This window comes from Pollicipes pollicipes, unplaced genomic scaffold (assembly GCF_011947565.3).
Source record: "Pollicipes pollicipes isolate AB1234 unplaced genomic scaffold, Ppol_2.1 Scaffold_4002;HRSCAF=4701_pilon_pilon_pilon, whole genome shotgun sequence".
Classification (NCBI taxonomy): domain Eukaryota; kingdom Metazoa; phylum Arthropoda; class Thecostraca; order Pollicipedomorpha; family Pollicipedidae; genus Pollicipes; species Pollicipes pollicipes.
Genome location: NW_023596420.1, coordinates 5489241 through 5513401, shown reverse-complemented (window position 1 = coordinate 5513401; position 24161 = coordinate 5489241). Strand labels below are relative to the sequence as shown.

Sequence of the window (24161 nt, the reverse complement as noted above, 5' to 3'; positions counted from 1 at the left end):
TCCGAAAACGACCGGGCGGACTAGCGGGCGGACCGCGTCTGGAATGCGTGCGGGAGCCGCGCCGCGGCGTGGCATCTCGCCGGCCAGGTAGAGAGCAGGTGGACAGGTGCGGGGTGAGGTGCCCTGGCTGGTGGCGCTCCGTGCTGCCTGTTTGCTGCGTGCGCGTGCGCTGAGTCCGAGTCCGCCTGATACCGAGTTCCGCCGGATCATACAAGGTGAGGCTGAGCATGCCGGGGGTTTCGTTGTTCCATGCCTTTGTCGTTGTTCGAGATGTTTTTGAACAGCAACGGCCTATCCGCAGGGATGGGGGAGGGTGCTGGTCAAGGTCATGTGAGACATTTCCAAGGGTAGCTGGTCATTGTTGCTCCCTGAAAGGTAAGGGTTCGAGCAACCTCAGGGGAGGGCAGTCTCTGCCCTGTTGGTCACGCAAGGCGGGATTCTAGAGTTGCGCAGAGCGTTGGCGGTAGCCCTACATGCTCCCCAAATCTCTATAGTGTAGGGGATAGGACATCATTAACCCGGGGAGGGGCTCTTGTGGGGGAGCGCTCCCCCCTGCCCCCCCCCCCCCTCCCTATTCGACAAGGGGCCCTTAACCCGACATTATCCTTTCACCGGGCGTTTGGGGAATGTCCAAACGATGTAATTTAGAAGACCGCATTTGTCACACCGAAGGCGGCACAGAGCTTTTCAAAAAATGGTTTCAGGACCTTCAGCTCATGCGAGCAGGTCGTGGCACCTGAGCACGTATAGTTCGGGGACGGGCCTCGTGCCAGGCGGCCGTCAATTGTGCCTGTCGCGCCCAACGTTTTCCAGCATAGTTTGTGACGATCGCAATGAGGCCTGGACGCAGATCTTGCAGATCTTAAGGATCTGAAGGACCCGGAGGATCTCCCGTGATCCTCTGCTCCTCATGTCGTGTTCGGCGCTGGCGCTGCACTGCGGGCCTGGTGGCGGGCGTCGCCCGCGCCGGCGCCGCGCGATAACACAGCTGTCGCCGCCGCCGCCGCCGCCTGAGTCGCTCATTTCCCGGCCGCTAGCAATTTATCAAGCCAACAGCCCGGCAGGCCCGCGGAACTTCACACGATGTTCGCGGCAAATCAAAATGTTTCACAGATGTTGGGGATTGGGACTGGGTGATGGCGTTGTTTATGGCGTGGACGCCGTTCGGAGGATTCTGTCGTCATCTCTCCGCGAACATTTCCGGAGGCTGCAAGCCTTTCTTTGTAAAACCTAAGTGTCAACATCAGACCTGCCCAGATGTCAAGAGTTGTCTAGACAAAGCAATGATATCTCGCCATGATTTGCATCTGATGTCGCAACATAAAGCGACGACTAAATGAAGCGACGGCAGTATCTGACTTGCTCGACGTAGTTCAGTGCCTGCAACTCGGGAGTGAGCGGGTTTGTGCGCATTGTTTGCTAAATTGTTAACATGCGAGTGGACCGCAAATTTCGTGCTGCACGGCGTCCACACAAAGGAGTGCATTTGAGACGCTCGTGTTAATGTGCCAGGTGAGAGTGGCCTGCATTATATTCCGCCTAATTTTAATATTTTGCCATGGCAAAACGCTTGTCCATGTGTCTTTGTTCCACACACTTCGCCCATTACCCTCGACGAGTGGACGCTGCCTGACTTTCGCACGCGTGGCTGCTCCCGGGTTTCATCCTTTGGATACAAGGCCATTGTTCTGACCGCTTGCACCTCCTCTGGGGTTTAAATTCCAGCCATCACGGCTCTTAAGTCGTGCACAACAACGCAAATGCACCCCCCTTACCACCAGCCCAAACAAGACCGCTGACATCACCGCAAAGCCAGTGCGAAGCCCGCCCTATCCTAAAGCCCCAAACCCGTTGAGCCATTCGTGCGCTGCATTTAATGCAGTCAGCAGCGGCGGCGGTTGCTGAGAGGCCCGGGAGCTGACCATTAGCTGTGCGGCAATGCAGTCTCCGGCGCCGCATTCCACGGAGTCGACGCAGGTGGCAGCGTGCAACTCCGCAGCCCCCTCCCCTCCCCCTCCCACGGGTGCCTCCCACTGACCGCGCTCTCGGTTTCAGGCGTTGCAGTCTGCGCAGACGCACGGGCGCAGGGACTCCGCGCGGCGGGACCGGTCCGAGCTGGTCCGCGGAGACCGTCGTGGCCGCCAGTGAGGGCCAGCCGAGGTCAGCGCAGGTCGTGGCTTCTGCGCGCCCGTCGCTCGCGCGCTGTCGAACCGCCGCCGCCTCCGCCGCCGCCGCCCGGCAGCGAGCCCGCCAGTGCAGTGTAATTGCGTGGGTTTTTACCAGGCGGCGCGACGGTGACTGACGCACGGTAAACAGCGCCCGGTCGGCTGACGTGCGGGCGTTGGGCCGCTGCTGACGGCGGGGGGCCACGCCGCCGACGAGGACATGATTCTGCGGGAGCCGGAGCTGGAGACGACGCCCGTCAAGAAGAGCCAGAACATGATGACCGTACCGACGCCCAAGGTAGGCACTGCTCGGAGCGAGCTGACCATTCGCATTCGCGTGCAAAGGGCTCGCGTGTTTTTAAAGGCGTTGAAAACGGAGTCAAACGTGCCTGAGCGTTGCTTCGAATGGATGCTATGAAGAACGCAGGACAATCAGGACAAATCAGGACATTTCACTCAGACATCCACACTGCACGCACATGCATGCTTCACGCACACGCACACGCACACGCACACGCACACGCACACGCACACGCACACGCACACGCACGTATATGTACGGAAGCAGATCGGGCCTATGAGTGCGCCTTTAACTTCCTGCCCTGCTGGTCCAGCTGCCCGCGCACGATTCCACGTGTTTGCAGTTGTATCCAGTTGCAGACAGTGAAATTCCTCTGCAGATCACACGACATTTGCAGACTTGCACAAATGTCCATGATGTCGCATTGTCGGAGCTGAACTGGCCTCAGCTCAGGCGATCAATCACGCCATTCTGAGTTCAGGTGTTCTCAGGGACGTCGGGAGGGGGCGTAACTTTCAAGATGAAAATAGGCAAGATTTGTCTCTGGCTTAAGACACAGTTCCGTGCCAATATCGCGTGGCAATGCGGGGACTGGTATTCCGGTTCATATGTCGCGTGAGATACGCGCCGGCACGTGGTGCAGGAGCGCCAGAACCTAGGCCGCCGCCACAGTCCTGCAAGTCGTTTCCCAGCATGTACGGCTGCATGTCTTCGTGCTGAAGGCCGCTATGAAGTTTGGATAACTGCTGTGAGATGTCACGGATCCAATCGTTTGAATTCGCTATGAAAAGAAACGTTTGCAGGTTTCTAGATAAGTGAACAAAATTAAGCATGCCGAAGGCATGCGGTTCAACAAGATGTTACGTCTCCGATAAAATGAACGCTCGTATATGGTGCACTGAGCGGGGCCAGGCTGTCTCCGTCAGACGCGTACCCAAAGGGGAGTGGGGGGGGGGGGGGGGCCTCCAAAGGGCGGCGGGAGGGTTTGTGGGGCTTTCTCCCTACCAGGATGGCATTTCTTCTCACGACGATGCTATTGAACATGATGACGCAGTCAGGTGATCCGGTAGCCTTGGGCACTATTGAACAGATGTCATGGGCATTGACGTGGGGCGCCAAATAGCAGTGATTGAGTGACAATTTCAGCGTATGTCAGACTTGATATCTACGGTACGCCATTGAGGCAACTGAGCTCGACGCCAGGACATACCGACATGAACGGTCCATTGATGAGTCGGGTACGATGCCTACTGGCATTTGTCGGGATCACTGGTCTGCTGGCAGTGCGGTGGTAATGTGAATGTGGCTGAGACTCGGTCATAAAAATGGTCCTCCGTCGCAAATCCTGGTAGCCGCAGTCCCAGAATCTAGCTGAATCCCTCGTCATTTAACTTGCCCCTCTTAACAAAGGATGGTTGTGCAATTGACGTTTTTATGATCTAGCCGTTTGTGTTGGGGCTGTCAAGGCAGGTAGTTTTGTTTTCCCGTTGCCCACTTGCGTCTGTCCACTAAACCAATGCTCGGGCACGTGCGCCCCCTCTTGTCTGGAGGAAAACTTCGGCCTCGTGCCTGTCATAGTCTGACCACCTCGTCGACCGCAACATCTGGATGAATTGACTGCATGAAGTCCTCTAAAGACTTCTTATTTTCGCTGCTGAAGAGGGTCCCTGCGTCGTGTCCAGCAGTCGCATCGTCTCGCTCAGCGATGGGGCTGAAGGGGCGATGATCACGTCCTCACCACACTCGGCCGGCCGTCGCCGTCCACCGATGACGCGAGCGACGCCCGTGATCGGACGCGCGTCCACCGCGTCGGACGACGGGCCATTCAGGACGGGCGTCGCGCTCCGTTCCGAGGGGGCAAGCGCCGGAACGCCGCGGCCAAACGACGGCCGCCGCAACGGAGCGACAGAACGCGGCGCGGGTCCGTTAGCCGCGCGCGGGGCCGCCTCGCCGCAGAATGGAGCCGCCACGGGAGGGCCCGTTTTCAGTCGGTCGGTGTTCGGTAATAATTTCGGTCGGGCGTCGGTCGTCGGCGCCATGCGTCGCTCGGGCGGCGGGTGCGCAGCTGGTACGTCACGTTCGCCGCCGGCCGGCGCCGGCGCCACGCTGCGTGCGGCGACAGCCAATGAGCGCTCCGGTGGGTTTAACCTGGGAAAGTTGACAGTTGGCTGGGCCGACGGCGGATACGCATGTAGCCCCGTTAATGGGCCGTGTTAGGAAAGGGTTGGCGACGAATCGGGGTCTGTAGGAAGGCGTTGTTCCTATTCTCGATTAAACATGCTGATAGGAACAGCACGCGTGCCTGAAATATGACTGGACGGCCTCTTTGTGGATTTTGTGGTGTGGAGTTTGCGGTTACGTGGTCACAACAGATTGTCAAACCCGAACACGTGGATACATTTTGCGGGCCGAGCTCAAGGTCAGTCTCCTTACGCGGAAACCCGGCTGGCAGCAGTGCGCCCACAAACGTTATCTTCTAATGGTCCGTAAAATAAACCGTAATTATTATAACAATCATTAGACGGTCAAGTTCACCCGCGAGCTCCGCCGAGAACCTTTCTCAGAACATGCCAGTCGGTACAGCTAAAGATTTGTAGTGGCGCGTTAAACTCAAATCCACGTGCGCTCTTAACAAGGCAGCACCAAAATCAACGCTCCACGCCACAACAAAACGTCACAATAACACGGTCGCTGTGCGTGAAGCGCTGGTTCACGCACGTCCTCGTGCAGGGGACCCTCCTGCGCCACCGCCGGCGGCGCGCTCCATCGACGGCCATATGGTCGTTCAGGCGGCATTGAGCCATGGCCGCAGGGCGGGCGGCCCGACGATGTGCCCATGATGGTGGGAACCGGGGTTTGGGGGGTGGCCAGGTGGCCACAGCGACGCTGCGCTGGCCGGCGTCCGGCGAGAGGCGGGAATGGCCGGTTTGGTCAGGGATGAAATCGTTCATAACTCATCTAGTCGCCAATCACTACCTTGGTATATAACTAGTTTGGCCGTAATTTCAGCACATCCAGCCACGCTCGGTTGCTGTTTCTCACTGTGTGCGATGCAACCAACACACTTCCGCGTTCAGATAAATTTGATGTAAGTGGCTAGTTCCGACTGGCCCGCAATATTAATTTATTTGTGGTCGACAGCGTACTTCTGGTGGAGCGTCCGGAATAGGCAATCAATCCCACGCATAGGACAGCCGGTTGACTGACTCGCGTTATTAATTATGTGCGGTGGGCAGGGTATTTCAGACACAAAATACGGAGGTGGAAATCAATTTCATGCGTAGCAAGAACTGGTTCCCCGAAAGGTTATAATGCTCTTCCCACAGAAAACAGCGGGTCGCGCCGCCTTTCTTCGTCGGGAACCGACGTTATCAATCTGCCATCTTCCGTTTTACAGGAGACTCGTTATGTTCATACCCGAGCTCACCCGTCCACACCCGAGCTCACCCGTCCGCACCCGAGCTCACCCGTCCGCACCCGAGCTCACCCGTCCGCACCCGAGCTCACCCGTCCGCACCCGAGCCCATCCGTCCGCACCCGAGCTCACCCGTCCGCACCCGAGCTCACCCGTCCGCACCCGAGCTCACCCGTCCGCACCCGAGCTCACCCATCCGCACCCGAGCTCACCCGTCCACACCCAAGCTTACCCGTCCCATCCGACATCGCCCGTCCACACCAGAACCTCCATGTTCGCACTAACAGCAGTAAGTCTGCCCCGCAACCCTGTCCTTTCGCAGCAGAAGTTCATAGAGGTTGCCTCAGGTGTACACCAACACCCTGCCGTACACGCTGCTCTTCTCGCGTTCCCCGCAGATCCCCTCGTCCACAGCAGGGCTCTCGGGTCCACATCAGACCCCGCCCGACCACCTTAGAGATGTCGAGTCCAGAGCAGACTCCAGTCCACGGCAGACCCACCCCCAGTCCACAGCAGGCCCCCTCCCGTCCACAGCAGGGCTCTCGGGGCCACAACAGAGCTCGCGGACTCCCCGCAGACATGCCTCCTGTCCACAGCAGGCTCCCGCGCGGCCTCACCAGATCCCCACCCGTCCACACCCCTCGCGACCGCAGCATTTCCCGGCTGCGCGAGCCGGCCTCTGCCGCGTCGCCTCGGGCGCCCCGCTGATGGTTCGCCGCGCCGGCGAAAGGCTACTGAACCCTGACGGCGCCTGGGCTCAGGCTGGAGGGCGGCCGCCGCCGGCCCACGCGCTGAGGTGCCGAGCCGCTCACAAATGGAGGGGCGGCGGCGGCGGCGGCGCACGCGGGCGATGTTTGGCTGTGTTCACGTGCTGATTTACTGATGGTGACCGGGCGACGGCTTAGCTGGCGATTTTTTGCGTCAGTGTCGAGCGGCGATGAAGTTGGTCGAAGGGATCGAAACGTAGCAGTGATAGTGCCAGTTGTGCACTAAGTGCTGTTGAATCAGCACATGGGGTTCATATGGTGTCATGGGAGATACTTGTTTCGGGTGAAGGCTCCATCTCCATGAGTTTTTTTCAGCTCCTCAACGGTACAGATTATTTTCCAGGTCCGCTTATGCAGCATGTTTGACGTGGACTACAGCGGCATCTGCATAAACAGAGGCTGTTGTCTCGCCATCACCTGGCTACGGAAGTGGTTTCCCAAATGCGGAGCACACTACCTGCCGGCATGAAGCCAGATGGCGCTGCCCACCGCCTGTTCTGTCCGCAGCATGCTGGCAAAGCTAACATGGGTGCCCATGACGATAGCTTAGTGCGTTTGTCGGGGACATACGGCCGTTTCATTGGTACCGGAGGGTAATTCACCCAGTGACGCACGTGATATTGGTGATGTTCGCGACCCGTGTGTATGCCCTCGAGCTATGAAGGCTTTAGAACAGCGGACATCGGCAGAAACATTCTGGAATTCGGGGATCTGGCGGTCGGCAATGATTGCGTTGATGTTTATTTCATTAAGATCTAGATATGTAATGCTACATTCATGCGTGTGCTTAGTTTCGTACGCCGGCACATATTTCAATGTTGTATTCCATACGCCGACGCAAATAAGAGGTCGCTAATGTCAATGAATGAAAGAGTTGTACAAGGATGATGTTCACACCTCCTGCAACATTAACTACGGCCACACGCGCATATGTAATACAAAGATACGTCCTTACAACTCTTTGTAGTAGATGGATGCGTCCATGCCAGTTTTTTCCATTGAACCTTGCAAATTCCCATATCATATTATGTGCACGCTAGAAAGATTTTCCCCGTCACAGCCCAGTTTAAAAGGTACACATTCCTCAATCACGTCCGTTCACATTTGTGTTGATTCATGCATGCATGCACTTCAGCTTCGGGGGTGCCGGTAGTGTAGTGGTTAACACGCCTGCGTTAACCACTGCGCGTCTGGGAAACCAGAGGTACGGGGTTCGATTCCCCGCGGTGTCTGCCCTTCCTGCCATGGTGAGAGACAGGCGACGCCATATAGCCTCAGCAGGTGAGTGCGTCGTAAAGCCCCAATCACACACACACACACACACACACACACACACACACACACACACACACACACACACACACACACACACACACACACACACACACACACACACACACACACACACACACACACTTCAGCTTCATGGCTCGGCTTCCTGTTTCCTGACGGTGCGTTAAGTGTATAACTATTCCATACGCTGGAGCTTTGGTGTCTGCCTAGTGTTCAAATGCGAGGTTGAGTATTTGTGCGGCATGTTGTCGAGTCCAACTAGGAGACGCCGCTTATCAGCTGGAAATGGCGCACCGTGCAATGTTCAATTCACCAGCGTTGTGCCGGAACAGGGTCTGCGGCGCTGGGATGCTCATGAAATCTAAGGTTGTTTGTGACCGGCGTCACGCTTTGTGTTCATGCGGATAGGAGCTCCGACTGCGACAGTTCGATCGTAGTTACCAGCTTCAGCAATGACGGCTACTATCCACATTCGCTGTTACGGCTACTATCCACATTGGCTGCCTGCAAGTCTTACGCTCCATCCATCGCGTAACGGTCGGAGCATTGTATCTGGCGCTGTTTTTGTTCCGCGTCATAATTCGCCCTTTCACCCGGAAACCAAACAGCTTCCCCACTTTCCGAATTCTAAGTAGGTACCAACACAGCAGGCCTAGCCAGGCGAGCGTCAATTCCTGGCGCGTCACCCCACGTGACCCCCGGCCTCGTGCAGGAGACCACGCCCCCGATGAAAGCCTTTCCTGCGAGGCGTCTACAATTACGAGCGTCTTCCCTGGCACGAGTCACAAATCATGCGTCGGATCTTGTGACACGAAGGCACCCCGATCTCGGTGCTGAGCGGCGCGGCTCACTTGACCTGGAGCCCCCGGCCGACCGTCTGGCCCCAGGGGCCCACTGAGCTGGAGCCCCCCGGCCGACCGTCTAGCCCCAGGAACACCACGCTGTTGTCAAGCGGGGGCGAGAAAGGTGGAGCGCTAGAGAGCTTTTACCGACATCTGCATATCACAAGGTTGGTATGCAGTCACTGATTGAACATTCCAAGAGGGAAGACGATGTCGCGCCCGAGTTTGGAACTCCGCCGGGTGTGCTCCCGGTCGTGATACTGCCCGGGTTTGGAACTCCCCAGGGCGTGCTCCTGGTTGTGATACTGCCCGGGTTTGAAACTCCCCCGGGTGTGCTCCCGGTTGTGATGCTGCCCGCCGCTCACGCGCCCGGATTTGGAACTCCCCCGGGTGTGCTCCCGGTCGTGATACTGCCCGGGTTTGGAACTCCCCAGGGCGTGCTCCTGGTTGTGATACTGCCGGGTTTGGAACTCTCCCGCGCGTGCTCCCGGTTGTGATACTGCCCGGGTTTGGAACTCCCCAGGGCGTGCTCCTGGTTGTGATACTGCCCGGGTTTGAAACTCCCCCGGGTGTGCTCCCGGTTGTGATACTGCCCGCCGCTCACGCGCCCGGGTTTGGAACTCACCCGGGTGTGCTCCCGGTCGTGATACTGCCCGGGTTTGGAACTCCCCAGGGCGTGCTCCTGGTTGTGATACTGCCCGGGTTTGGAACTCTCCCGCGCGTGCTCCCGGTTGTGATACTGCCCGGGTTTGGAACTCCCCCCGGGCGTGCTCCCGGTTGTGATACTGCCCGGGTTTGAAACTCCCCGGGTGTGCTCCCGGTTGTGATACTGCCCGCCGCTCACGCGCCCGGGTTTGGAACTCCCCCGGGCGTACTCCCGGTTGTGATACTGCCCGGGTTTGGAACTTCCCCGGACGTGCTCCCGGTTCTGATACTGCCCGGGTTTGGAACTCCCCCGGGCGTGCTCCCGGTTGTGATACTGCCCGTCGCTCACAGTGCAACTCTGCGCAGCTGTCCGTCTTTCCCTGGCGCTGATACACGCACTGTATGCCCTAAAGACGGAAGTCAGTTCCCTATGCTGCGGTTATTGGAGATATGACTGTTTTTGCCATTCGGCTACGACGAGGCGGTTACTTTTGACTGACTGACTGTTCAGGTGGGACATGACCGCAGAAGCTGTTGCCAGCTGCTCGCGCGTCGGTGCCGGTCGAGGAGATAACCGCCCTTCAGCGCCTGCAGTCGCACGCGATCCGCGATCTTAACACACCCGACCGAGCCTCAACTGCAGGCGTTGCAATGGGACGCGAGCCGGGCACTATCTTTTGCAGACCGAACTCGATCTGATCGAGCTGGAACGTGGCTTGCGAATGCATCTGGCTTCGATTTCACTCCGTCGTGCCAAAGCCGTTGGCACGGGGAGCTGCAGCTTCCGGCGGACGGGCTGTTGGCCTGAACGTGTGTCGTGCAGCTGTTCTCGGTGACGCGGCGCTGACACGGCGGCTGCGGCGCAGCAGCTGCCGCTCCCGCCTGGTACTCCCGCTCCCGTTCCCGCCCGGCGTTTCCGCTCCCGCTCCCGCTCCCGTCCGGTACTCCCGCCTTCGCTCCCGCTTCCGCTCCCGCTCTCGCCCGGTGCTCCCGATCCCCTGCCCCTGCCGCTGCCGCTGCCGCTGCCGCCCGGTGCTCCCGCTCTCGCTCCTGCTCCCGCCCGGCGCCCCCGCTCCCGCTGCCGCCCGGCGCTCCCGCTTCCGCTCCCGCCCGGTACTGCTGCCTTCGCTCCCGCTCCCGCTCTCGCCCGGCGCTCCCGATCCCCTGCCGCTGCCGCTGTTGCTGCCGCCCGGTGCTGCCGCTCTCGCTCCCGCTGCCGCCCGGCGCTCTCGCTCTCGCTCCCGCTCCCCTGCCCGCCTGGCGCCACCAGTTCATCAGCGATTCACCATCCGCCGGTCTGTCACCATTGTCACCTCTCGCGGCGCGGGCGAGGTTTTCGCACACAAAGCGCCACCTTCACGCGTCGCGCGAGGAGTCGAGTGTGCCCGGCGGGCCAGCCGAGAGCCGGCAGACGGGGCCTGGCCGAGCGCCGGGTGAAGGTCGTAGCTGACGGAGCGCCGTGAAGCCGCCAGAGGCGCCTCCCGTGCCGCTGCTGCCACCCAGCCAATCTGTTCCACCGTCGTGCGTGCGTGCGTATGTGCGTGCGTCTGCGTTTAAAGTGGTTTTTGCGTGCGCATGTGCGTGCGTATGTGCGTATTCTTGTGTGAGTGCCTTGCTGCTGGCATGTGTGCGTACTTGTGTGTGTGCATACGCGCGCAAGCACTCCTCACCCTTTACGCCTGTAACGCCCTGTTGTGTGCGTTGCAGCCGGACGACTGGGATTCGCGCCAGATCGCCACCTTCTCGACGTTCCACGGCCGCTCGGACTCGCATCTGAGCGGGCTGGCGGCGCAGCGGAGCCGGCACGCCCACTCGCGCTCGCTGGTCATCGAGCCGCCGCCGGCGCCGCCGCGCCACGCCCACTCGCGCAGCCTCGTCGTCGACACGCCCATCCGCATAGTGCACAGCCACTCGCACTCGCTGGTGGAGATCTCGCCCGGGGAGCCGGCGTCGCACGGCCCTAGCGGGCTGGGGCCGGGCGGGCTGGGGCCGAGCGAGAGCGCCGACCCGCCGCGGCCGGCCGAGCGCGGCCCGCGCCCGCTCTCCCGCTCATCGCCGCGCCTCAGCGGCAAGGACGCGCCGCTGCGGCCGCTGTCGCGCGCGTCGGCCGCTGCTGGCGACGGGCCCGCGCCGAGGCCGGGCTCGCGCACGTCGGCGACGTCGGGGACCCACAACGAGGCGGCGGCCAGCGGGGCAGCCACGCCGCCGACACGGCCGCTGTCGCGCTCCTCGGCTGCGGCCAGCGATGGATCGACGCCCAGTGGTGGGGACACGCCTCCGATGCGGTCCCTGTCGAGCTCCTCGGCCACGCCCAGCAGCGAGGGGGCCGCGCCCAGGGACGGAGACACGCCGCCGATGCGTCCCCTGTCGAGGTCTTCGGCCACGCCCAGCAGCGAGGGGGCCGCGCCCAGGGACAGAGACACGCCGCCGATGCGTCCCCTGTCGAGATCTTCGGCCACGGCCAGCAGCGAGGGAGCCACGTCCAGGGGAGGAAGCACGCCGCCACAGCATGCAGAGGCCGACTCGCCAGCGGCTCTGGTCCGCTCCTCGCGCCCGGCCAGCGAGGGCGACAGTGCGTCCCTGCGCACCTTGTCGGAGTCGTCGGGGTCGTCAGCCGGTGCGTCGCTTCCGACGGAGCGCGACGACGAGCAGAAATATGTGAGTACCTGCAAGCTTTCCTCGTGCGCTGGTATTCCTGGAGTCTGAATGCAAGTTGTGTTGTTGCACGAGGCGTTAGTTGTGATCTTCCGGTTTCGGGGCTACGCGATAGCGACTAAACAATTTTTGTTGTGAAGTTCCAACTCATGCATCCTAAATCTGTGAAATTTACGTGGTCACGGTCATCTTTCAACCACGGCTTAAGAAATATTGCAGCTTATCTCAGATGTTTTGAAATCGGTGCGATATGGCTCATACAGCGGCCGGATTCCCAGGACGGTTATGGTATGGGAGCGTCGTGTTCTGCCCATGATCATTTTCGTGGGTGTGATCGTCTTCGAACAAAAGCCGAGTTGTTGGCCTCGGCTGATCGTGCTCAGAATCGCTGATGCTAAAAATGCGCACCGGATGCGCCGTACGTCCTGAGGCCCAGGGAGGCTTACCTAGGGATGACGCATGCTGACGCCAGCAGCTCACCACCGTACGTCCTGAGGCCGAGGGAAGCTTACCTAGCGATGACGCATGCTGACGCCAGCAGCTCACCACCGTACGTCCTGAGGCCAAGGGAGGCTTACCTAGGGATGACGCATGCTGACGCCAGCAGCTCACCCCCGTGCGTCCTGAGGCCGAGGGAGGCTTACCTAGGGATGACGCATGCTGACGCCAGCAGCTCACCACCGTACGTCCTGAGGCCGAGGGAGGCTTACCTAGGGATGACGCATGCTGACGCCAGCAGCTCACCACCGTACGTCCTGAGGCCGAGGGAGGCTGAGCTGGGGGTGACGCATGCTGACGCCAGCAGCTCACCACCGTACGTCCTGAGGCCGAGGGAGGCTTACCTAGGGATGACGCATGCTGACGCCAGCAGCTCACCACCGTACGTCCTGAGGCCGAGGGAGGCTGAGCTAGCGATGACGCATGCTGACGCCAGCAGCTCACCACCGTACGTCCTGAGGCCGAGGGAGGCTGAGCTAGCGATGACGCATGCTGACGCCAGCAGCTCACCACCGTACGTCCTGAGGCCGAGGGAGGCTGAGCTAGCGATGACGCATGCTGACGCCAGCAGCTCACCACCGTACGTCCTGAGGCCGAGGGAGGCTGAGCTAGCGATGACGCATGCTGACGCCAGCAGCTCACCCCCGTGCGTCCTGAGGCCGAGGGAGGCTTACCTAGGGATAACGCATGCTGACGCCAGCAGCTCACCACCGTACGTCCTGAGGCCGAGGGAGGCTTACCTAGGGATGATGCATGCTGACGCCAGCAGCTCACCCCCGTACGTCCTGAGGCCGAGGGAGGCTTGCCTAGGGATGACGCATGCTGACGCCAGCAGCTCACCACCGTACGTCCTGAGGCCGAGGGAAGCTTACCTAGCGATGACGCATGCTGACGCCAGCAGCTCACCACCGTACGTCCTGAGGCCAAGGGAGGCTTACCTAGGGATGACGCATGCTGACGCCAGCAGCTCACCCCCGTACGGCACCCGTGCTGCGTTGGTGGGAACCTGAGCGGGACTCAGCATTATCAACCATACGTGATTGTCAGTCAATAATGATAGGTGTCGTTGAGAATGTACCAAATTTAGTGTGCTCGCATGGTTCGCCAACATGAATTCGCAGCAGCCAGAGCGCTTATGGACAGGATGGATGGGATGAAATTACTTGTGAGAAGAAGCTGCACACATATTGGCTGCAATATCGCGTGATCACCATGACAACCTCTGGCTTTTAACCGCTGGTGAATGGCGATGAACGTACGATTGTGGACGCAATGCACAACACGATGATTTAGAACACATCAGAATGCAATTTTTTAGCACAAAGTTCGAAACAAATGTGTGCTGATCTAGCGCGAAGCAGAAATGCAGTTCCGCGTGCTATAGCGGAGCTGTCAATTATTTTTTCAGTTGGTATATTGCAAGTTTTGCTTAAGTGCGTGCGAGTATTTTGGACCATCGTATGAAATCAACTCAAATGTATTTTTAATTTTTGATGATTATATGACTGCTAAACCTTTGCCGGCCGCGCTCCTTACGTCTCATGTCATAATATTTGGACGGCGAACTCCTTGCCGATTTCATGTTTGGCGCGCCAGAGGACTCCCCGCCTCATCTTGCAGCAGCTTGTACAGTAGACATGCTCTATCAGGTTAAACAATGTCACACTCATCTGTTTTTTCCTGCCTCTGCTGACCGTCGCTGGCGGAAAGCGTTACTGTTTGCTTGTCGCAAGTGGGGCGGCAAACAGGTGCGGTCGCCGCGATTTCTGTGGATGTGGGCGGGGAAAGGTCGCACAAGCTCATCCAATCGCTGGCAGAGGATTCGGGTGAAGCACGGCTGGTTATCATCAGTATATCCACGCCTAACGGAAGCGCCTGTAAGGCCCGCCCGTCCCAACGTATGGACAGACGACCTTTTTAAAGCGTTGTTGGGACGACATTGGCGTGTTGCGCCGCCCAGCAGCCGACGACATGTTCGATACGAAGGCATGTACAAGTTCTTAAAGAATTACGACGTTTATCTCAAAGAAGCAAGGGATAAACGTCACGGTAGAAGCTTTGGGCTTAGCAGCTGACTACCGGTGCTTTACAAAATCCTGCCAAGAGCCAGGTAAGCCTCATAACCATTATCTTGTAAACTTACTGATTCCTCTCGCAAGTTCTTAAGTGCCTTGGCGAGGAACACTGTCCGTACAGATGAGACAGTGTTAATAGCCTTATTCCTCGTGAAGAAACAGGAGAATGTATATATATATATATATATATATATATATATATATATATATATATATATACTATATTTCGGCTCCATGCCTTTATGGAAACGGGTACCGCATCTATCTCTCCATTATGCTGTTTATTCCACGAGGAATAAAGCTATTAACAATGTCTTAACCGATTCGTCCCGATCAATCCAGGTCGATAATGGCGTTATTACCGGTACATGGGCGCAAACGGAACACAAATTTTGGACTTGCCAGAAAACACGGAAGCAAATAACATTCGTGTCTTGCTGGTGCAGCGTGGTAATTGTAAGCCACACCATTGCATGTTGTGCGACTTCCTTCGACCAGCAGTGCGCAAAGCCGGTTTCGCCCCCACTTTCTCAAAGTCGCTCCAGATCTTCTTACACGCCAACAATCGTCATACAGGACTGCTACCACTAAATAGCTGCTTGTCTGGTAGCGACAACATCAGCTAACGATTGACTGGGATATCCATTTAGCTGCCTGGCATAGACTATTATTATGTATTATTATACATTGAACCATTGGGGATACGGCCCTCAGAGGCCAGTCCAGTCGTGGAATAACGTCGGCCGCAATTGAGCTCAAGCTGTCACTTGACGCCGACCATTGGCTGTAATCCTGGACGGTTCTGCGTAATCCCCAGTACGCTCACCGGGCACTATAGCTCAGGTGAGCGGCGGCAGCGGCGGGGAACTGAATAAGGAGAAGGCCGTTTTTGTTGGATTGATGAAGATCTGAATTTGTCAAAAGACTGCGTCAAGAACGTGGGCTGCTTTGGACTAAGTTGCCAATTGCAGTACAAAAAAAACAAAGTACAACCGATGCGAAGACGATGCTTGCATTGAACTGCCAGGAACAAAAATCTATCATTTCAATGTCATGAGCGTCCGTTGGCTATGAACGTAACACTATCCAAGTCGCGATGAGTTTGATTGTTCTTCGTACTGCCTAATCCAGCCAGTCCAATCGTTGCGGGAACGCTTATGGCCAGTCCGGACCCGAATATATTGCAGTGCTCAATACATGCGAACATCACCAAAGCACTGCACCAGTGCTGAACACATGCGAACATCACCAAAGCACTGCACCAGTGCTCAATACATGCGAACATCACCAAAGCACTGCACCAGTGCTCAATACATGCGAACATCACCAAAACACTGCACCAGTGCTCAACACATGCGAACATCACCAAAGCACTGCACCAGTGCTCAATACATGCGAACATCACCAAAGCACTGCACCAGTGCTGAACACATGCGAACATCACCAAAGCACTGCACCAGTGCTCAATACATGCGAACATCACCAAAGCACTGCACCAGTGCTCAATACATGCGAACATCACCAAAGCACTGCACCAGTGCTCAATACATGCGAACATCACCAAAGCACTGCACCAGTGCTCAATACATGTGAACATCACCAAAGCACTGCACCAGTGCTCAATACATGCGAACATCACCAAAGCACTGCACCAGTGCTCAATACATGCGAACATCACCAAAGCACTGCACCAGTGCTCAACACATGCGAACATCACCAAAGCACTGCACCAGTGCTCAGTACATGCGAACATCACCAAAGCACTGCACCAGTGCTCAATACATGCGAACATCACCAAAGCACTGCACCAGTGCTCAACACATGCGAACATCACCAAAGCACTGCACCAGTGCTCAATACATGCGAACATCACCAAAGCACTGCACCAGTGCTCAATACATGCGAACATCACCAAAGCACTGCACCAGTGCTCAATACATGCGAGCATCACCAAAGCACTGCACCAGTGCTCAACACATGCAAACATCACCAAAGCACTGCACCAGTGCTCAACACATGCGAACATCACCAAAGCACTGCACCAGTGCTCAATACATGCGAACATCACCAAAGCACTGCACCAGTGCTCAATACATGCGAGCACCGCCAAAGCACTGCACCAGTTCTCAATACATGCGAACATCACCAAAGCACTGCACCAGTGCTCAATACATGCGAACATCACCAAAGCACTGCACCAGTGCTCAACACATGCGAACATCGCCAAAGCACTGCACCAGTGCTCAACACATGCGAACATCACCAAAGCACTGCACCAGTGCTCAACACATGCGAACATCGCCAAAGCACTGCACCAGTGCTCAACACATGCGGACATCGCCAAAGCACTGCACCAGTGCTCAACACATGCGAACATCGCCAAAGCACTACACCCAAACCTGCTAATGTTAGACGGTGATCTAGTGGCCAGACGCACCCCCTGACACCGACGGGACTCTGGAAAGTTAATCACGGCTCGCCTGGCTCAGCGAACGCTTGAGAGTTAAAAGTCCGCCAAACATAAACAGGCTGCGACGCGTCGCAGCCCGATCCGAGCGGTCACGGAGCTGCACTGTCTCGAACCGAACACATGACGCACGGCTCTGGACGGTATAACGCCCGTCGCGTTAGAGCTGAAACTTCCGCGTTCTCGGAGAGCTGTCAGAGGTGCAGTCTCAAACGGCGCTGCTGGAAACGGACGCCTCCAGCTGTTATGGCAAAGGTCAGAAGCTTCAGAATGGGCTGGTCGAGAGTCATCGCTCGCAGCGTCATTACGCTTTGCAGTCCGGAAGTGGGTTAGTCGACGGAATGAGGCGTCACAAACGTCTCATTCTGGTCGTCGTATTCTGTGTCTGTTTAGTTGCAGATGCGGTAGGCAAAAAGATCATATCAAGATTTCTGTACAGATAACATTTGCTCCGTTGGTTGCGGCACAAAATGAAACATAGGGTGCCTCCGACAAGAAACAAAATCAGTCATGTGTTATGACCTCGCAATGTTGAGAGTTCTTGAACAGCTCGTAATACTTTTTGGCATAAATTTTCAGGTTGAGCCTATGATGCATACAAAACCCAAAACAGACAGACACCGCCAAAATCGGAGTAAACAGTAACACAAATGCTTCTATATCCACATGCGATAAACTATGCACAAAGTGTCACAGTAAAAACGAGCTCGTTTTAAAAAAGAACAATTCGACAACGCTGAAATACCACAGGCTACAAGATCACCATAGCAAAATTGTGAATATTGTAAGGCGGTCATTGACACTTATTTCATGACTAACTAGCTGATATGCCTTACATTTGCACTGAGCTGGACAGCCTTAAAGATCAAAGCTTGCATTCAAGCGCGGAACGGAAGAGGACTAGTGGTGCACACTATCCGGTACAGAGCCTGGAACGATTATCATTTGTTTGTGGAACGTCAAAAAGCATCTGCCTTTTTAGGAACGCAAGGTAAGCGGTTACAAACCGGGTAGAAGCCTCTTGAACGGAGGCCCTTTACCGGTAGACTTTCCCACTAGACGTCATATCGGCGAACAAAAAAACACAAAACATCGAACGTGCCGCTAGCGTGCACGATATTCGTCTGGTCGCAGGTTGTCCGCGGAAACCCACGCACTTCGATGCACTGCGAAACAGTTGTGAAAACTTCCCATCAGTCATTGTCTGTTTGGTATGGGGTGAGGTAGTACTTTAAACACGATCTAACCCCAGACCAAACTCGTTAGTAAATGACAGCTAATTCTTCTGCATAATTACCAGGCTTGTACAATTATGCTAATATTGCGCAGACCACCTTTGTTTAAGCACAAACTGACGGGTCCAGACCACAAAGCCGGTTGACTTTATGACTAGTGTACACCGCTGGGTTCTACGGAAGCGTTGGTGGTGCCGCCATTATTTTGTGATGTTCGCCACGGCCTTCAGAGCGGATAGAGCTGCACTGAGGGAAGATTGAAACTGCTTTATTAAGAACAGCATGTCTGTCTTGCGTAGGAATTATTAAATGGACCTCTCGCATGGCAGCATAGAAACAAACATATCAAAAGCTGTCGGTTCACTAAATTACTCTGCGACTGGCAATATGAGCTGTGCATAAAACGTTTAAGTTGAAGCAGTGGTGGATGTGAAGTTCACTTGCGTTTGAGTGGGGATCCAATTCAGCCATCCCTAAAGCTTTCCAAAATACACTCCGATGCGGTAGCGATGTGAGAGTGCGACGTAGAGACGCCAAACGTCGCGTAGCCGTAGAAAAGGAACAGTAAGAACACGCATCAGGCAAAAATCCGTCCTGACAGCCCAGCTCAGTTAACGGAGCGTCTGGCTTACGATGTACTCGCCCGTGGAGAGGTGGGTTGGGCTGAGCGAGGCTTTCGATTTCGCCGCTCGCTACTGACGGGATGCCCTGACTTGACCAGCATGGCCTGCGACCGGTGGCAGCGGCCGCGCTAAAAGTCGGGTGACGTCAGAGGGCAGAACGGAGCGTGCCAACAATGCGGCCCGGCTAGCTTTCGCCGCCAAATTCGACCACTGACCCGGGATTTCACGACCGGGTGCTGAGTTCGACGGTAGCGCAACAAACACTCGTTGCGTTTAGAAAGATTGTTACACGTTTTCCATGCATCGGTTTTAGCCCATTGGCATCAATCCTCTGCCCAGGCAACGTATTCCGAGAGAATAAGCACATCCCTCACAAATGTTATTCATCACCCAGTTTCCCAGTATCCCAATCAAATTCAGTGCCTTCACTGATGTCGGATCGTTAGCCATACGTGACCCGAGAGGCGTATTTGCCCGAAACGTGACCTTTGCCACCCGGACTAATGGCGTCGTGCTGGGATGCGCCAGTTTGCGTCACAGAGAGCGAAGTCTACCGGAGTCGACCATGGGTCGGCCTGGTCCAGTGTTACTTCATCAGCTATCATCTGGCGTGAAGGCCAGCGTGGGTTCAATAGCACCAGCCAGGCGAGGCTAGTACTTAGCTAAAGCGCCGATTTCCTTGCTCCGGCCATTGGCTCCGTCAGCAGACCAGCTGAAGCTGTGTTATGTACTCGGGCAGGCCCACCACATCGGCAGTGGTTTGGCAAGACCCTGATCGACTTCCCGATGATAAACAAGCCGGAATATCTGCTCTATCACCCTGTGGCCGTGTTGGATGCGCAGCGTGACCCGCCCACCCGAGCCGCCGCTTCTCGATGGAATGACCACCGCTCGGATCATTATTGCGGTGTCTGGGAAATAGCTATTTACACGCGGAGCTGTTTACGGCCTTCTGAAGCTTGCATGGTCCGCACTGTTTGGCGATGTGGTCAGGATTTATTCAACAAGCACTGCCTAGCAGAGGCTCTGACGCCAGAAATCCATCCAATCGATATGCTCAGACTAGATTGACTAAAACATAAATTGCAGGCGACTCTGCACGGTACGGCTGGGCGGAACAACGCAGGCAAGCCGAGGCGTGACGCGATCTTTAAGCTTTTGATTGCGCCACGTTCTGTTTTTTGGTTGAACTCACCGATGCGTATTGCTTACGACACGCAGTCCCACAAACCGGGCTCGAACCCTCGATACGCGCGAGGCTGAGAATAGCAACTGCGTTGGATAGTACGAGATGAAATGCTCGCGAGAGCGTACAACCAGCTACCATACTGACCTGTCGGTAGCTCGCAGCGCGCCGCCGTTTCGTTTCGCCACTCCGTGTTTGATACGGCGGGAGCGGTGGGAGCTGAATTTTGACCTGCGACCCCGGGCCGGCTGTGGCTCTGGTCGGGGTCATCGCCACCACCCAGACTGCGGTCGCCAACTCTGGGAACCACTGTCCAGCATTCGCAAAGCCAAGCCGGACAGGAAATAGCCGGAACTGAGCGGCATGTGCCTCGGCGGCTGATTACACGAATTATGACGAGTAATCCACGCTCACAATCGCAATCGTTGGACGCTACATTATCCACCTCTGCATCCCCGAGTTTGTGTTCCGTCGGTAATACTTACTTTTAGTGTTGCATTAATACAGCTGCGCATACAAGGGCAACGGTGCCTAGAACTCGGACAAGATCATGACCCACCACTGAACTCCGGACAAAAGACAGATTGTGGTCGATTCGGATGCGTGCAAGGCCCTGCTGAAGGTCGAGTGGTCTCGTGACGGCCGTGGCCCGTGACGCCCGAAGTCGCCAGCAGATCAGACACGCCGGAGGTCCCGGGGCTTCCGACACGGCTCGGTCGGTGATGCAGACGGTACCGCTAATACGGCCGAAGTGACGCCTGATGAGGAGGCCATGCTGTGACGGTCGGAGAGACCCCCCTGCTGTGTGCTGGCACCGCAAGGGTCTGGGGCTCGGGGAGAGTTGGAGGTTCCGACGGGTACCGGGCCCCGAGGCGTTCTGGAGAAGTCGGCGGTCATCGAGCGTGCCAGTGAGATGACGTCACAGAACTCGACCACCCATTATGTGGCTGGGCCGTACACGACCTTTGCAATGGTCCACAGGCATGCGACGAAAACCAGGAAAACTCCAATACAGTGGAAGTCCTGAAGCCATCAAAACCTATTCAACGCATCGTCTTTATTTCTGATGTATATGCATTAGGTTTATGACAGAAATTAGTGGCCAGTTTAATTCTGAGTCAACCAGCGCCAACTAATCACCGTAATCTGGCCCAGAGCGCTCATCAAGTCCCATTTATTCACCCCAGCCGCTCGGGAGCCCCACAGCGGCGTCTAACTGTACAGCTTCTGTGGCCGACTCGGCCGGCCAGCGATGCTGCGTATGGGAGTGGCTTGCGTGTCTGCCTACCGAGCCGGCTCCATTCGTTATCACCGAATGGCCTCTTGGCTTTTGACCCAGCGGAACCCGACCGTAACGAATGCCGTTTCCTGGTACGGCCGGGTGCGCTGTGGAGGCCCGCAGACAATGTCCGCCCGGACACGGTGTCCGCGTAGGATACGGTGTCCGCTCGGACACTGTACTCGAGTGAGATATCACGTCCGTGCCGAATCGGGTGGCGTGTCGGTTGTGAGTTTTCTCCCCTATATGATGATGTCCCTGTTCCTTCGACTGCCAACGTTGGTCCACCGCGGTGTCTTTTCGTAACTTTTCCGTGGATTTGCCTCGGACGTTACCTTTGCGAACTGCCTGGGCAAGTTATACCAGAATGCATGTTCCCACATGGCCAGTGTGGAGCATAAAAACTGCGGAGAGTGGTAGGTTCCCACGTAATTGCCGGTCTGGTGCTCCGATCGTCTGTCTTTTCAGAGACCATGCGCAGTTGTCTGGCATTTGGCTGCGACAATTTTGGGAGTTATGTGTTTGCGTTCACTAAGCGAAGCTTTTGCACTTCTCAGCAGCAAGGCGCCAGATTTCTTGGGAGCTTTGCCTTTTTATTAAAAAGGCACTTGCATACGATCTGTTTAATCAGACGTGATTTTTCCGCGTCATTGCGGTGTGGACAAATAAAGCATCTCCACTCACTTGGCGTAGACAAGGTTTGCTTGCTGTCTTCGCAAAAACTTCACGGGACAAGCCGAAACAAAGCCCAGATTTTGACGACCCAATATCGAAATGACACGGGGTCAGCGCTTTTTGACAGACGACAGATGGGAATGGGTAATCACGTAAGCAATTGCGTGTTGGCTTACGGCTGACCACACAGCTCAGACGCGAAGCGTAGCTGAACCAGTTTAAGGGCGGTTTTAAGGATTTATAGCAGGTCTCGGCAACTACGGCAGAGAAGTTGGAAACTCGGCAACTCTTTCAGCATAATCTTGATGTGCTGGCGTGAGGGCACCGGTAACATGACGTCGCCTTCTTCAGGACACGCACCAAGTCGAGATTTCCATGGCCGAGGACGGCAAGCGGTTCGGCTTCTCCGTCATCGGTGGAGCCGACGAGGGCATACGTCCCAAGATCGACGACATCGCCAAAGGTAGGCTACGTCCCAAGATCGACGACATCGCCAAAGGTAGGCGACGTCCCAAGATCGACGACATCGCCAAAGGTAGGCGCCGTCCCAAGATCGACGACATCGCCAAAGGTAGGCGCCGTCACGTCTGCGGCACTGTCCATCTCCCAAATGCCAGGAGCAGAACACACTCCGCACCCGGCAAAACTCTGAAAAGAAGTTTGGGGCTGATAAACACATTTCTTGATTTTTTTGCCAACCAAAGGAGGGATGGGGGAACGAGGTTGCACCCTTATGACAACGGCCAGTGCAGCATGGCCAAGTGCTGGCTTTTTAGCTGCCTATGCAGCTAGGTCAAGTGTGTTCATATCGCTCAAAATCTTGATGAAGATATCTACAGTAGCACGACACCTTGTATTCAAATGTTTAGTCGTCCTCTTGCGATCGCAACACGAAACGCATCCATTTTATTGATTCGAAAACAACCACCGATGGCAACGTTGATGCATGTCAGCATTATCCTCCACATGGTGCTGAAACGCGCGCACGCCTACGCTGTGGATGGTCCTAATAGCTCTAGGTCATATAATAATAGCCTAATAGCCTAATATGCCCCACCTATATATATATATATATATATATATATATATATATATATATTAGGCACATAGAATAGCCTAATAGCTCATCGACACTAGGTCCAGGTTTTGCCAGAGTCTGTGTCGCGGCTCTGTCTAGCGTCGCCTTGTCCAGCGTCGTCCTCTCCAGCGTCGCCCTGTCCAGCGTCGCTGTCGCGGCTCAGTCCAGCTTCGCTGTCGCGGCTCTGTCCAGCGTCGCTGTCGCGGCCCTGTCCAGCGTCGCCCTGTCCTGCGTCGCTGTCGCGGCTCAGTCCAGCGTCGCTGTCGTGGCTCTGTCCAGCGTCGCTATCCCGGCCCCGTCCAGCGTCGCTGTCGCGGCCCTGTCCAGCGTCGCTGTCGCGACCCTGTCCAGCGTCGCTGTCGCGACCCTGTCCAGTGTCGCTGTCGCGGCTCAGTCCAGCGTCGCTGTCGCGACCCTGTCCAGCGTCGCTGTCGCAGCTCTGTCCAGCGTCGCTGTCGCGGCCCTGTCCAGCGCCGCTGTCGCGGCTCAGAGCCAATCGCTCCATCTCGGGAGAGCCGGCCGGCGAACACGCCAGCTCGCTGGCAATGCATCAGGCGCCGCATGCATGCTGTGCAGTCATGCGTCGCCGTGTTGTCTGTGCAGACACCTGAGATGAGAGTGATACGTCCAGCGCCGATGACGGACGACCTCCCGCCCGTACAACTCCCACCTTTGGCGTACTCACTCTTGCGTTGACGCTCTCTGCAGTCCTTGTCGAGTCGCCTGCACGGTTGGTCCGTGGAGTTCACCGTGGCCTGAAAGCCGGAGTCAATAACTGCGCGGTGCACGGACGTATCTGGTGAGCCTACGGCTACATCTGAGGCGCGTTTCGGGGCGAGCCTGTCTGTTTGAATGGCTTGCCATCAACCTCCCTCGGCGAATAGACTTGTGCGGACCACGAGGGCGTCAAGTGCCGCACATTTAACTGTCCAGGACATACAGGCGAGAAAGACCCCGCAGCG

At 56.6% G+C, this 24161-nt stretch overlaps 1 protein-coding gene across 3 annotated transcripts in view; it reads left to right on the top strand.

Moving 5' to 3' along the window:
• The first annotated feature begins 11664 nt into the window (after positions 1-11664).
• Positions 11665-24161, top strand: part of sdt (MAGUK p55 family member stardust) — a 97101-nt gene continuing 84604 nt past the window's right edge. For 2 of the 3 annotated variants that reach the window (XM_037216383.1, XM_037216382.1), the window contains exons 1-2: positions 11665-12086; positions 22473-22584. In XM_037216383.1, coding sequence (XP_037072278.1) covers positions 11709-12086; positions 22473-22584 — 490 coding nt within the window. In that variant the 5' untranslated portion in view covers positions 11665-11708. Of the gene's footprint in view, positions 12087-22472; positions 22585-22673; positions 22693-24161 lie in introns of those variants that run through there. The other variant, XM_037216386.1, reaches the window with a different exon arrangement.